Source organism: Amblyomma mixtum, chromosome 3, assembly GCF_055824585.1.
Source record: "Amblyomma mixtum isolate Tamu chromosome 3, ASM5582458v1, whole genome shotgun sequence".
In the NCBI taxonomy this organism is placed as follows: domain Eukaryota; kingdom Metazoa; phylum Arthropoda; class Arachnida; order Ixodida; family Ixodidae; genus Amblyomma; species Amblyomma mixtum.
Genome location: NC_143014.1, coordinates 172,221,138 through 172,236,380, shown reverse-complemented (window position 1 = coordinate 172,236,380; position 15,243 = coordinate 172,221,138). Strand labels below are relative to the sequence as shown.

At 48.0% G+C, this 15,243-nt stretch overlaps 1 protein-coding gene across 1 annotated transcript in view; it reads left to right on the top strand.

Annotated features, from left to right (window-relative positions):
* The first annotated feature begins 255 nt into the window (after window positions 1-255).
* The window catches only part of LOC149352724 (uncharacterized), a 35,804-nt gene continuing 20,816 nt past the window's right edge, over window positions 256-15,243 (top strand). The window contains exon 1 of the mRNA XM_089581931.1: window positions 256-971. Coding sequence (XP_089438057.1) covers window positions 952-971 — 20 coding nt within the window. The 5' untranslated portion in view covers window positions 256-951. The remainder of the gene's footprint in view (window positions 972-15,243) is intronic.

Below are 15,243 nucleotides of genomic sequence, written 5' to 3'. Positions count from 1 at the left end.
GGAGGCGGCGGCGGCGGCGCGTTGGGTCTTTTGTTGTTTCTCTTGTGAGTCGCACACCCTCATCTCGCTGCCATCCCTCTCCCTCGCTTCCTCTTCTGTCTCCCGCTTTACTTTTTACTCTTGAGCTTTTCTTTCTCTTGTCTTTTGGCTCGCCGGTTCTCGCTCACTTCCTCTCTTGCCTCTCTGTGTGCGCTTGGTTTTGTCTTTTGTTTGGCGTGTTAGCGCAACCGCTTCGCTCCTCTCTCGCGCTTCGTCTCTCTCGTTCTTCCTCGACTTTTTTCCTGCCTCCTGCTTCTCTCTCTCTCCCAATCGTCGTCTGCACCTTCTTTCTTTCCTCCTCCGCATTTCGCTCGCCCCTTCGCTTGCATTTTGCTTGTTTTTTTTTTTTTCCAACGAGGTACATTTCTGCTCTCGCCGTCTCCCGCGGTGTCGGTCCTCCCCCTACTCCCTCCGTCCTCCCTCTTGATTTCGTTTTTTTCCTCCTCCGCCTCCTTCCTCCTCGATGTCTTTCTGCTTCCCCGTTCGCTTCGCGTCCTCTCTCGCTGCTGTCCTTTCGTTGTTCGCTTCTTCTACGCACGGCCTTTCGCGAGGGGCTTGTCTTCAGCGCACGGCGGTGCGTCGTTGGTTTGCAGCGGGATCCGCTTTTTTGCCTCCCCCTCCTTCTCCTTTGTCTCTTTCGGAAGGGCTGGGAGGGGGGAACCCAAGAGAAGAGACGAGGGAGATGTGGCAGGAAGGGCACGGCCAGGTTGCGTGGGAAAGGGAGACCCCAGCCAGCTCGGTGGGCAGGGCGGCAGAGACGAGGGAGGAAAAGTGCTGCTGCTTGCTCGCGCTGAGGGCGATTGCGGTGCTGCTGCGAGGCGACAGCGCTTCAAGCTGGAGTCTGCCGACGAAGCGACTGACTCGCCGCTCGCCGAGCGGCGCGTTCTCAAGCGCAGTGACAGGGGTGGCTACATGTACTACCACATTGAGAAGTAAGTACCACGCCTCGCAAACAGTGCTGCGCTGTCTCGGCGCGCATCTTGTCTGTGGCGCTAACGGCCTGCACTGGGTGCAAGTGTGCGCGCGCCATGGCCGCCGGCTGGCTCCAGTTGCGTGGGGTTTCACCGCGTGGCGCCAGAGGGCGCGACGCGGTGCGACCCTTTATTAGCAGGCAGCGGTGATGATTCGCGCTGCGCCCTGCTGGCCTTGCCTTGAGCGTTTGCCCTTACTGTCGGCAGCCGCTACAGTTAACGCAGTATTGTCTGCGTTTAGTTCCCTCCTCGTGTGTGTTGACTCATCAAGCTGCCTGCAGCTGCAACCAAATGATCAGTCTCATAAAAGCTCATTTGATTTCGCTAGACGGGAAGTCTGATGCTGGAGCGAAGCATGAGCTGTTAGGCAGATACAACCTCGCCAGCGTGCCCGCTCGTGCAGATATCATTCATGTAGTGTGCAGAAGTGTTTGCTGTAGATGGCTGAAGTTGACCCCGAGAAGCCATGCATGTGTTTAGGGAGGAGCACGTGCTTCGGAAGCTACTAACACGAGGCGACGGCTTCGGCAGGTGTGCTGCTCGCGCTCGCAAGCCAAGTACGAGGGGGTACCCAAAAGAAACCGGACTTATTTTTGTCTGAACTTATTTGGCCACATTTTAAGCACAGATCTTCAATTTCCTTCAAAGTATTCCCCACTTGCAATGATACGCTTATCGAATCTTTCATTCCATTTTTCAAAACATTGTTTAAATTCATCTTTTGTGATGCTTGACAGTGCCTCCGTCGTTTTTTTCTTCACCTCTGCAACATCAGCGAAACGCTTTCCATTAACCTATTTTTTTCATTCTAGGAAACAAAGAAAGTAGCACGGGGCAAGGTCGGGAGAGAATGAGGGTTGAGGAATAGGGGCCATGCCATTTTTGGTCCAAAATTGTCGTAGAGACAGCGCTGTGTGAGCAGGGGCATTGCCATGATGGAAAAAACAGTCACCCGACCGCCACAAATCTGGCCGCTTCCACCGCGCACTGTTGCCCAATCTTTTCAAAACATCCAAGTAGAAAGCCTAGCTAACTGTATGACTCTGCGTAACAAATTCTCAATGGACGACTCCTCTCACGTCGTCGAAAAAACAAATCAGCATTGTTTTGAGGTTTGGTTTCACCTGACGAGCTTTCTTGAGGCGAGGTGAATTTGAAGTTTTCCATTGGCATGATTGTTGCTTTGATTCAGGATTCGTTTCAGGAACACTTGAGTTGTCCCCATAGCATCGTCCTTGTACGTCTTTCTTAATATTTCAAGAGTTTCCATTCAACTTTTTCCGAGCAAAAATAAGAATTTCCCCGGCGCACGCTGTTCACGAAAATCAGCCATTGCAAAAACGACATTCACACAAAACAGTCGTCACTCTAAAACTCTGCCTAAACTAGCCTGACCTCCTTCAACGACGGCACTCGGCTTACTGACTCTGGAATGTTCGTTCTATGCGCTCCTAGTGGCAAAACGCGGTACCACAGAAGCATTGCCGACCAAAAAATTTATTCCGGTTTCTTTTGGGTACCCCCTCGTACACGGGTTTGAAAGTCGTTGCCTCGTGCTCGCAACTTGCACCACTGCGAGCAAGCTGTGGGACGTAGCGTACAGAATGGTCTCACTACCAGGACCATGGACCCGTGGAAAAAGACGTGCGCGAGCTCATCTGCTTCATGCGCCAGGGGTAGAATTCTGTCTGTAAATCAAGTACCGGCTTTGCCACAACTTCCCTGTCGTAGTCTCACTCGTGAATTTCACATATTACATAGCAGTTCGCCTATTTCAATTAACCACGCTCAGATGCGCGATGTGATGCTAGGTTAAGATAGCAGTAATTTTGCACGAACGGAGCTAAGCAGAACATTTCTCATATTTAAACTTTAAGAACAGCGCAATTCTTGTCTCTCTTGATGCTTGGTTGCATCTATAGAAGGCAGTAATGTTATCTACGACTGCTTTTCGCTTGGGGAACACCCTAGCGCTTTACGTGGGAAAGTAATTTAGGTCTGTGCGAATAGTATTTTTCGATACCGAATCAAATACGGATAGTGTAGCTTTGCTGCCGAATCGAATATGAATAGTGTAGTTGAAAACCAAATCGAATCCGAATCGGATATTTGTGGCATTATTCGCTTGGTATGTGAATATTTGTACAATACGAATATTCATGGGAAGCAGCGAAGCGTTACCGCCAGTGCGTAATTCATGGAATTCAAATTGTACCTGTCGAAGGACTCGTCACTAATCTCCACTAGAGGACGCGCTACATGATGTCTATGTAGTATATTATCTCTGAGCGTCATGCGTCATAGGTAAACTATTCTACCGTGATCTCCGATATCGGATATGAAGGCATAGTTTGCTAAACCTGGCTAAACTCTCGCGTCGGCCAATCTTGGAGGCGATGTGCATGAGCGTTATGAACTTAATGATCGCGGCGGCACATACGTACGCTGTGCGGCGTCGGAGTGGGCCCTGTTTTTAATACTGTTGTCGAGAAAAACGATAGCGTGCCCTATTCGAACTTCGTGCTAATTGTTCAAAAATTGTTATTCGAAAACGTGCGAATTCGATTCGTTTCGAATAATTTTAATCGTGCACTATTTGATTCGTTCACCGAATCGAATAGATGGATATATTCGATCCGCTATTGGAATATTCGCACACCCCTAGAAATGATGCGATTTCAGAACCACCCCAAGGAGCACGAAACATTAATGTTTTAAAATTACTGTGTACTTGTAAGTTGCAGTAACGTTACATGTTATATTACACTGGAATGTTAAAGTGACATAAAACGTAACAAAAAAACGTTTTTTTTGTTATATCAATATCAGTTTAACGTTCAAACTAAACGTAATGCTAAGGCTCTGTTCTGATTATTATAATGTTTAAATCGTAACTGAAACAACATTACAACCATATTTCAAGGGCTGTGTCCCATAGCTGTTTCTACTAATGATACAGTAATGATGTTCTTCAAGTAATAAAATTTTGCTATTCAGTCTCTTCGATTGTGCATACCTTTGAATGCGCACGTGGCGCCAAATTTCAGTAAGAAAAGTTTGCTTACTGCCCGTTCACCGCTGTCACTTTAGTATAAGCCCTTGGTCTCCGTACTATCTGCAGCATAAGTTATACGGGATGAGTTTTCTCGAAAAGACGCAGGCCAGTCGTCTGGTATTGTTAACTGCGGACAGAGCATGCGTGTTTCCTCAAATATTCCGGCATTTCATTGGCTTACGTAATTGTTACGGAATCATTTTTTTTTTCAGCAAACCCGCATCCCGCAAACTTTTGCTGCCGATAGTTCATTGCTCCTTGCAGAGTGTCGATTGAAGCTGTGCGCTCTCACGATCGGGGCTTTTTCTGTTTCAGCGAAACTTGCACATAATACAGTATTGTGCGTCTTTAGCACGAAGGCTTGTTAAAATTTTCCCGCCCCAACCCACATGATAGTGTGGTTACAGTCGTCTCGGCGGATGGCGTGTCAGAGATTAGGAGGCTAGGTGGTTGATTCGGCCGCGTGTGAAATCGGGAGTCCGAGATGATTTTCAAAGATGTTTGTCTGTGGCTGCCTTCGGCCACCGCCAGAGCAATCGCAGCGGTCTCAGCTTCAGGGGAGGTGCAGCTTCGAAGTGACGCGCTGACCATTTCCTTGTGTCTGTGGTTTATGGCCGCTATTACGGCATCTGGGCATGAGGGCTTAGCGGGGAATGAGAAGTCAGACCGAATTGCTCGAGAATACACCGACCAAGCCAGTTCGCCCATGCTCGCACCCCTCACCTGGGTATTCAAGGACAGACTGGAATTTCTACGACACAGTAGGGGGATGTACCGGCCACCACACAGAGCACTGAGGAGGAGTCCGATATATATATATATATATATATATATATATATTATATATATATATATATATATATATATATATCCCACACGCAATCCAAATCAGGAGCAGTGGGAGGCGCAGTTGTCCAGCTCGGATGCTCAGCGTGAGCAGGTCATGATAGCTCGGGCCACAGGGGTCGGCTGAGGACTCTTCCCTGACGCCTCCAGCATCATCCTCTTTTGCAATTGAAGTTTATTCTTTCTCTCTTTCTCCCTCCTCATCCGCTCTCTCGTTCGCGGTGTGACTGCACACAGAGCTTTGGTGTTGCGGTAACTTTTGTCTCGTAATAAGTGCGACAACGGTACTTACCTGGCTCAACCGCGCATGATACCAACCCGTAATGGTCTGCGCCGAGATCGCTGAACTGAAAGCACTGAATGCCGTCAGCCCCGGGTTGCCGCCGAAGTGCGGCGGTGGCGCCATCGAAGGACGCGCGCACCTTTCAACGCTCTCCTCGGCGTCTTTCGCGTCGTGGCGCTTTCCTGTGCTGAATGAAGGTAGCGCCATCACCGCCCCGCGGCGAAAACCCGGCGTTGGCAGCTAGTTGATTCCAAAAGTGGCTAAATCTACTACAAAACAGCTGAATGGGTAACCCGGTTCCAGAAACACTGGAAAAACAAAACGGGACGTTTTAAAATAAAGGACACAGGAACGTTTGACTAAAACAACGAAAGATTGTTGTAATGTCTCGGCTCTACCGGGGACATGTACGATGAGGCGAGCATATAAAACAAATTTTGCCTTGCAAGAGTCGGTCTGGTACCCTGCTTATTGATTTTTAATTTTTGTTGCTGCTAGCTTTAATTGCGCTCGTCGCGCATGTTTGCTGGAGAACACTAGTTCGAATAATTTAGCGCGTTTATTTTTATGATGTCACTGACAACAAGTACCTCCCGCTGGAACGGGTGTTCGGGCGACAGTTTGTCGCACTCAAGCCAGAAGCTGTTTTTAGCATACTAGCTTTTCTAGCCTTCCGTGCAGCATGTTATGGGGAACATCCTAGTCAAAGTAGGGGAAGAGTGTGGCCGGCGCAATTAGCGACTCTCTTACCCTCAGCAAGTGAGTTCTCAACGCGACGCGTACGTGCACGCTGCCTCTGCTAGCCCTAAGCTTCTTTAATTTGCCAAGGGAGCAGCGTGGTCAATCTCTGACAGCCACGAAAAGGAAATCAACGACTATTGCGGCTTAATAAATTTGAATTACCGCGTAGTCCTCGACAAGGAAGTGGGAAGGATAGAAATTTGTAGTGCCTGAAGCGATAGGTTTGTAGTTTTGTAGCTCCGGGACGAAAGTTCGCGCCAGAAGATTGCATAGTGTGTATATAACCTATTCGGGGGGTGGGACTTGTAAATTTCTTTGCGGGGAAACCATGTTTCCACATGTCCTCGTGAAGCGATGAAATGCTGCATTTTTTTTTCTTTTAAGGCGAAAGCCTTTAATGTCTCATCGTTGTAAGCAGCAGTTGTCGACAGAAATGTCACGCTTTTCAGTTGGTCGAAACGGTCGTGACGTCACAGTGCGCGAATTTCAAACGGGGCCAATTGTACTTTGGCTAGTAACCATGCAACCAATTGAAGGGATCGTATAGTGATGCTCCAAGTAAGTGGGACTGAGATTAGTTAATTGCTTAATTACACAATTAGCCTAGTTAACTTTACTAGTCAGGTCATATAAATAAATAAAACCGGGTAGGAAATTGGTTGAGCTCGAGAATCGAACCCCGGTCTTCGGCGTGAGAGACGATCATGCTATCCACTCTGCTATACCAGCTCGATGGTTACGAATGAACAAAGGCGCGTCTAGTGAATACGGTGTCTTCGCTAACTCCCATCCTCCTCCCTTCCCTTTCGGCGAGGTTTAGGTGTCCACCGAGATACGAGAGACAGTTACTGCGTAATTTCCTTTCCTCAAATACAATTTTCATTTTCTTCATTACGGGCCCTCTTTGTCTTCTTTCACTCCCACTTCCTCCCTTCCTCTACGGTGCGGTTCAGGTGTCCACCGAGATGGCAGAGAAACACTGCTCCATTTCCTTTCCTCAAAAAGCGTTCGGGGAACGCTTTTCGGCATCGCGCCGAACGGGTGGTGGCGTTCCGTGGACTCCCTGGCAGCGCTACAACACGCTGTCGCGTTCCACTCCTAAAGGCGAAGCTTAAGCGTCATTAATTAGCCGTTAATTAGTATGCAAGCATTAATAGGCAATTAACCATTAATTAGTGACTTGTTATCACTTAGTAATTAGTACTCAATTATATGTGACGCCACCAGTGCCACAGAGGCAGTCAAAGTCGTGCGGAAAACGCTTTCGCCTCTACGCACTTCAGACAGTCAAGTGCCCTCTGAATTTTTTTGACGCTTATGGCTTGAAGGGCACGCCTGAATACATCAGTCATCATTGTGTTTCATATTGGTGGGAATGTAGCGTTTTACAGCAAAAGTTGCACTACTTCTGTACAAGCCATTTAAGGGCTACAACGGCAGCAATGTGTTCATCACTCTCCCGCCGACGGGAGAGAGTGAAAGACGGGAGCGAGAGCCGCCGGTTGCTTTGGCACTGGCCGTGCGGAGCGCGCCGTCGAGGAGAAGAGGGAAAGCCGGTTTAGCCACAGCCAGAGGTGTAATAAAATTTCAAGAAATTTTGACTGCTCGGGAAAAGCCGTTTTCTTCTCTCCTTTTTTTCAGTAAAATACGAAATTTTGGAAATAAACAAGAACTGTATGTCATAACGCACATTTACTTTGTAACTCAGAAATAAGTTAATGCTTATATTTTTCACCAAAACAAAGATGCTGCGAAACCTTTTCAGGAAAAGATGGTGACATATTGCATACAATACAACCGACGCAAAGCATTTCATTAGTCCGACTCGTCACTGCTGGGTAGGAAAATGCTTGCTTGTGCGCCTTTGCCCACGTCGATGTTCGAGTGCACGTACACACGTTTTTGCACGCGCTTTCCCACAAGTCACTTGCGCAGATTATTATGCACATTACCAAACTACGACCAGTTTCCTTCACCTGACGCAAACGAGGCGGGAATTCGGAGTAGCCGACATGCGACTGATGTCAGCAATTGGCTGCTACAAAGACCTTGCCACCATGTGGGCGGCTCCAGATGCTTGGCAGGCTCCCAAACAGCTGATTCAGGCCAACTTCTACAGTGCGTAGCGAGGTTATATATTGAACAAAAACTACGTTTAAAAAATTTGGTGTTTTTTTTCTTCCTTCTGGGCAATGAATAAAAAAAAACACAACCAAAAAACGTCTTTTCCTCAATTGTTGTTAGTTTTTTTTCACGCGCTCACAACTCTATCCACAGCTGGCGTTGCGAGGCGGATAGGGAGAAAAGGAAAGACGCAGAACCGCACCAGGCAGAAAGGTGGGAGTGAAAGAAGAAAGAAAGAGGTGCCGCGGCTTTCCGAGGCTCCGGCGGCTCGCTCGTCGCGGAGGCAAGGGATAGAGCGGTGGTTGGACGAGGTGGAGAGGAGGCTCGCTTGATAGCGCTGGTTAGACACGCCGGTGTAGCGCATAACGTAACAGCAGCCGCAGCAGCAGCCGCACGAGGCCTGGGTTCGTCGCAAGGAGGAGGCAGCTGTGGAATTCAATGCTGCGTTGACGAGGTGCAAAGAAGAGGAGTTCGCGAAAAGTGTGCGCCGTGGGATGCTCGTAGATCCCCATGCCGGCGGCGAGTCGAAAGCGAGTTGGTATCAGAGCTGAACGCGCAAGACCGCTCCGCTAGCGGTGGTGTTGACACTGGTCGTGCTGAGGCAAAGCCAAGTAGCTAAACGCGCGCAAAACAGAAAAAGCCAAGTAGCTACTTGCGTGTCAGGTTGGCTTGTCGCGTGCATAAAATGTCTGTAAATACGCTTGTTCCAGCGCTACCATCCTCGTTGCATGCATGCGCCAGACCGACCTTACTGCCGGACACACCGCTAATACCAACCTGTTTTCGCTAATTTATGCGCTAAGCCGGTAAGCTTAGCTGAACTAATTTTCTGCTCAAAGTAGGGAGGAGGTTTCCCAGTAAAATCGTTATCACCCTGCTGTCGAGCGAAAGCGAGGTGTTCATCCTTTAACTTCGATACTGCCATTCGTGTGCTTTATTCAGAAACGTATTTTCAGCCGCAAGCGTCGTGCAGTCGTACGGACGAATTGGGTGCAGCGCAAAGGGCGTGAGGTGACACTCCGGGCACTACCGCACCGGGCGCCGCTGACCCTCGTGGCGCCTGTTTTCAGCTAGTTGTCATCAGGCGTAGACGCGTGTTCCAGCCTGCTGCTAAATGATTCATCCTGGGCAGTCCTGCGCATGGCACTACCTAAAGAATGTCGTGTCCGGTACTCTCACAGCTGTGCGCTGACTTAATTCTTGGCGTATCAGTGCTACGATCTTGGTATTTTTCGGAGGCAATTCGCGTACCTTACAGCTTTGTCACTAAAACCGTGTCCTTTCTCACGTAGCCATTTTTTTATTCGTTATATGCACAAAATGATTCCCTCCACGCTGCACATAGAAAACCCTCTTTTCACTTCACCACCCTCGTTATCAAACTTGTGACGGTGCTTTCGACCTCAGCGTGCAATCGACGTCAAATTTCCTCGTAAGAAGGTTCAAGAGATGGCAACGGTAGCGCTTTAGCACTTACCAGACAAGGTCGCTGCGTTCACTGGAACGCTTGCACAGAAGTTACGTCTGCTGACATTTGGTTCCGACTATTCAGTTAAGGACAACGCAACGAGCTATGGAAAGAAAAATGATAGGTGTAACGTTAAGTGATCGGAAGCGGGCAGAGTGGGTGAGAGAACAAACGCATGTTAATGACATCCCAGTTGAAATCAAGAGAAAGAAGTGGGCTTGGGCAGGGCATGTAATGCGAAGGCAATACCAAGAGAAGGCAAGCGTTGCAGGGGGCGGCAGAAAGTTAGGTGGGCGGATGAGATTAAGAAATTTGCGGGGATACGGTGGCCGCAACTGGCGAAGGACAGGGTTAATTGGAGAGACATGGGAGAGGCCTTTGCCCTGCAGTGGGCGTAGTCAGGCTGATGATGATGATGATGGCGATTCAGTTCTTGAAATAATCCTGGTCAGGCTTAGCCGCTTCAACCGCAAAGAGTATAAGCTTTGTACGAGAGCTGCTGCATATGAAGAAGACAACGACGCTCAATGCCCCATTGATAGGATTCGTCTTCCAAAGGCGCGGGTGCTGCGCGCTGCTCGGCTCGTTGCTTTCATCTGTGAGATCGACGCTGGTACTGTACTGGCCACCATGCCGCATTCTACGCTGTTTATTCCACTTCAATGCGATCACCTGATGAACTAATCTGGCCCATACTCTGAACCGTTCAACTCTTCGGCCAGCCGACAACGGGGCAGAGGATGGGAATTTCTGCTTCGTATGCAGTTTCTATTCTGTCTGCAGCACGTAGATCGTCAGCACTCTTGTTCACTTGTCGTCATTAACACACAACTGCAGCGGTCTCCGAAATTACGAACTTGACAAGCTGCGAACACCGCGGAAGCAAGTATATGTTTGTTGAAACGAAGTTTTTAGCTTCGCGCTAAAAGAGAGGGGGTTACTGTGGAGTCCCTAATTTTTCATAAACAGAAAAAAGGCAGCAAAACAATTATTTGAAGGAAAAAAAAAACGAAAGTAAACAAGCGTGTAGCACTCTGATGAAGTAACCAAGTTATGCCGAAAGAAGTCACGAGTAGTGGGATGTGGAAGAAAATTAAAGAAATATGTTTTCAGCACTGTGCGAAACAAAAGCGAGAAGCTAGAAAACTAAGGGGAGGCTGAAAAAATAACGAGTCAGGAGGGTCAGAAGTGAGAAACAGGCTTACCTTTGCCCTAATGTTCCACAATTAAGTAACGTGCCGCAGAGCTTCTATGCGTTTTTTTGGTGTTCTGCTGCTTGAGCACGAGGTCGTAGGTTCGAATCCGGCCGCAGCGGCCGTATCTTGAAGGAAGAGAATTGCAAAAACGCTCGTTACAGGGAACCAGAAACCTCAATAACAGATGACTTCCCCGTTATCCTCAGAGCTAATCTCTTCAGCGTGATTTGCCTCTGCTTGTGAATGCAACTTCCAGGTAGCGAAGCTCTACATTGCTGCAGAAGTTCTGCTTTTGCTGGTCCCCAGCAGTTCTACATCTGCAACTGAATAGGCGCTGTATTATCGATCCCTTCACATGATAAAGTCGCGCACGACCAGGACCGTCCGGGAACGAGTGCAACTCGCGATCGCAGTCACAGGTGGCGTTCCTGTCGGCCAGGCAGTAAGGACCACTTCACGAAGCCCCAGCTATAGCAGCTTAAGCAAACTTCATAGGTTAAACTCTACGTTGGAGTCGTGGCTGAGAGAGTCCAGACACATGCTCTGCATGACAAAAACAGAGTTGGGAATGCATCATGGTGAAAAGACAGCAAACAGGCATCAGTGTTTTTTTACTATTATATTTATTACATTACTTATTATAGCTTATTATTATTATATACCCGGATCGCTTGCAAGGAAAGCGAACGTCTTGAATAAAATCGCGACAGAGCATAATTGAGCAGCTCACACAGAGAATGACAACAGAACATCCATTTTGAACGGAGGTGTAACGATGCGCTTACTGGATAAGCGTGCATAGAAATGTTCATTGCTGCGCTATGAAATCCAACACATCAGCAGTGTGCACATCCGTATCGGGAACGTTTATGAGCGTAAGAAAAATCGTACTATAGTGCGCAGCTGACAAAATTAATATTGAATGCCACTGAAAAATGCGCGAAAGGATGTTGCGCGAACGTTGCTTTGGGGGTCATAGATGTAGTGCAAGAAATGAAAACATGGGGCGCTTTTCTGTTGGGCTAGATGGTATTGCATCATTGGTTGTGACAGCGCATACAGGCAGGGACTGACAGGGGAGAGACGGACACAGCGCTGTGTCCGTCTCTCTTCTATCGTGCATCGGTCCTTGCTTCTGTGCGCTGCTAGACCCAGCAGAGCTTGTCATATACGCAGTGTAATTCATTCGTTGTGGTGCTTGTGGCACGGCTGGCATTAAAGGGACACGAAGACAAATAGAAGTTGACCAACATCGATAGGGTGCCGCATTCTAAGCACAAAAGGACCACTCTCGAAACCGGAGTTTTTGTAAGCTAGAAAAAAAACAACAACGAAATGCAGGTGTCGCGATCGGCGGCCGATTTCGCAAGTAAAATGCGTGCGTAGAAACCGATTTTCGCGTGTATCCCAAGGCTACGCTGCGCCGCCATCACTCCAAAACGATGGAAACAAGTCATTTTAGATAAGGATGTCGCGAGTTTGAATAGATTGGAAGAATAAGTGTTCCTTTAAAGGCACCTGATGACGCAGGGACCCGCGAACACACGGGCGCACGGCAACCGAGGCCGTCTAACTGGTCCATTACCTCCCAAATCAAGGGGCGCGTGCACAATGTCTTCTGTAGACACGGCATGCCAAGGCTGTCCGGCCACGCGAACGTGATCGAGTTATAAGATAATCGAAGGTATTGTTCCAAACTAATCGCTCAGCTATTGGAAGCGCGTACGGATTGAAAATATTGTTGAGAAGGCTCTCGAAGCACAGAACGGAGAACTTGGTGTTGTTATAGTAAAACTAAAACAAGCAGCAGAGAAACACGGCCATCTTGGACGCAAGACTTGTGACAAGAATTTCATGGAGAATTTATCTTAAGGTTGAAAACGCCAGTAGCCATTTGGCTCTTCTGAAGCACCGATTGAGATCAAAGCGATTAAAAAAAACTGAGTCCATCTCGGGAGGCTCCCGGATGAAGTTTTGCGCCGAAATTTTCTGTTACCCTATGCAATTCGTAGCATAATTTGCAGGTCGCAGTTACAAGTACCTCGTCTATCGGACATCTCTCGTATAACGTGTGTGCGTCTGCGAACTTATTGGCGTGATAGGTAGGAAGGACGCACCAGGCTTATCTACGGCGTCCGCTGTATGTATACTGTAATGTATGACACAGACGGCGATGATTGTAGGCATAACACTGTATAAAGACCACCACTGCTATGGTTCCGGACAGGATCATCTTTGGAGCTTGTTTACTTCGAACCGGTTCATGAATGCACAGTTTTAAAATCCACCCGCACATCATTGACGCTTATACTTTGCACAGCTCGCGCCGTGGAATAGCTTGCGTCCTAGAAATACAGGGTGCCCATTTTGCATTTTTATACAGCGATACGATTAAGTTTTTGCTAATATTAAATTCACTTTACAGTATACTGTGCTGTGCTTATATTTTCGGTAGTTTAGGCCTTTTCGCATTACGCTCTTTCAGGAGACATTTATCATTTCGATGAAAAAAAATATTTTTAAAACCCCATACACCAAACCAATATCTTTTATGTACTGCGCGTTGTGTCGTTCAGAGAAAAATCGAACATTTCGCGCGCAGGTGGCATTTGGTGGTAAGTTTTGTTTCACATTACGTTTTGGTTGGGTTCTTGCCTGAATAGGTAAAAATTAATAGGATGTCCGCATTGTATAAAACAGAACTTACTGCTAAATGTCACGTGTGAGTGGAATTTGAGCCCGAACAAGCGAGCAGTTAAGCCGAGAAATTTCTTTTTTAGGTTTTGCCTCAGCGACGCAAAACCTGGCACATAATTGTGTACAAAGTACCTTAACTGGGGCACAAAGGGGCATTATCTGCTAGTGAACGAGCGTTCCTGCTGCTTATAAACAGGGTGTATTAGAGTAAATATCTGATTATTTCAGAATATTTGCCAATTACCTAATCGACAATAGTCACTCACGGTTAACCGTAGCCCAGGCACACTACAGTCGCTGGCAAGACTGAAAGCGCACAGGCCTCATAGAGATTTTTGTTGCAGTGGTTCTGAATTTTAACGAGCGCACCTCAACATATTTTTGTGTTATTTGCGAACTATCATGGATGCGTGCGGCCGAAACTACCAACCCTGTTTCAGGTTTGTCCGAGTTGTTGACCGTTCCACCGTGTGTGACGTCAAGCTTCATAGCTTAATGAGCTTTTAAGATACTCAAGTAAGGTGTTGGCTTCGAGGCACGCTATAGTGGAGGGCTATCTCTACCTCGAAGGGTTCTTACGTTCCTGCATCTCCTCTCAACCGAAATTCGGCCGCTGCAGACGGGATCGAACCCGCGGACTCGGAACTCATGGTAGGAAGCCGAATGCTGCGGCAAAGTTGACTGCAACTGTGGGTTAGTGGAGCTATAGCGTCAATCTTGCTGGCTGTAATGCCGATTCATGCAACATTTAGTTGGAGAACTGACTCAGCTTTGAGCCGATCGTTCAACTGAATTCGGTTCATTACAGACGTAAGTATATAATGGGGGTTGCCCACCAGGAATGCCAAAAAGAGACTGGTACACGTCTTCTGACGAAGCTTTCACCCCCGACTTCCAAATGTGACAGCCGGCAAAAGAACGCTTCACATATATACGACTGCCTTCACGTGAGTGACAGTCGAGGATTATGGACGGCCCGCCTTTCCCATGGCGCGCACCTTGCGGTGGTGTCGCTCAAGGAAATGCCTTAAACGCAGATTCAGCTTAGCCGCCGATCGATATGCGCAGAAAATTTGAGGGTAAAATTGCACGCCAAGCATTTGCAGCGTTCTCTGCACTGTTACATCGTAGTGACATCTGACCGTGTGTCACGTCAGACTACAGTGAGAGCACGCATTTATCACACTTATTTGGTTGCTTTCAAAGGTATGGTCCGCTAGAACAAACCGATCTTTTCCTGCAGAGCCAGCGCCACCGAGACTCCTGTCGAGCCGAGCATAGTGCTGCCATAGCATGGACTCTCGGAGAATTATCCCCGACTCTTCGGCGCGCGTGATTCAAAACGAGCTACAGCGGCTCTGCTCGGGCTTGTGTGACGAACAAACATCGAATCAGCCAGACTTTGTGCAGGCGATACAATAAAGTGGGTTGCTGAATCGGTAGTGCGGGAAAAGCCGGAGATAGGTGGGCAGGTTCCTTCGCATTGCGGTTCGATGAAAGCCGTATTGATTATTTCAAATGGCTCCGGTTGGCGTTGTTCGCAGTACACAGACCATTCAACCATCGCAATTATGTCGCTCTGTGTACGCGTTCTGATAGCTTTTGTTTTTCAGATGAACGTTCAGTGTTAGCGTTAAGCGTGGGTACGCGTGGAGAAAGCACGATGAGCGAGTGGACTAGTGCGGGCACCAGCGATCATGAGCCACGGGCAGATAGAGCAGCTACTACGTATGTTCCTGTCGCGCGTACGCGACACTTTTATGCTTGACAGTGGACTCCTGGTATCGCGACATTCTTTATTAGTAATGTAATTTCGCCCATCA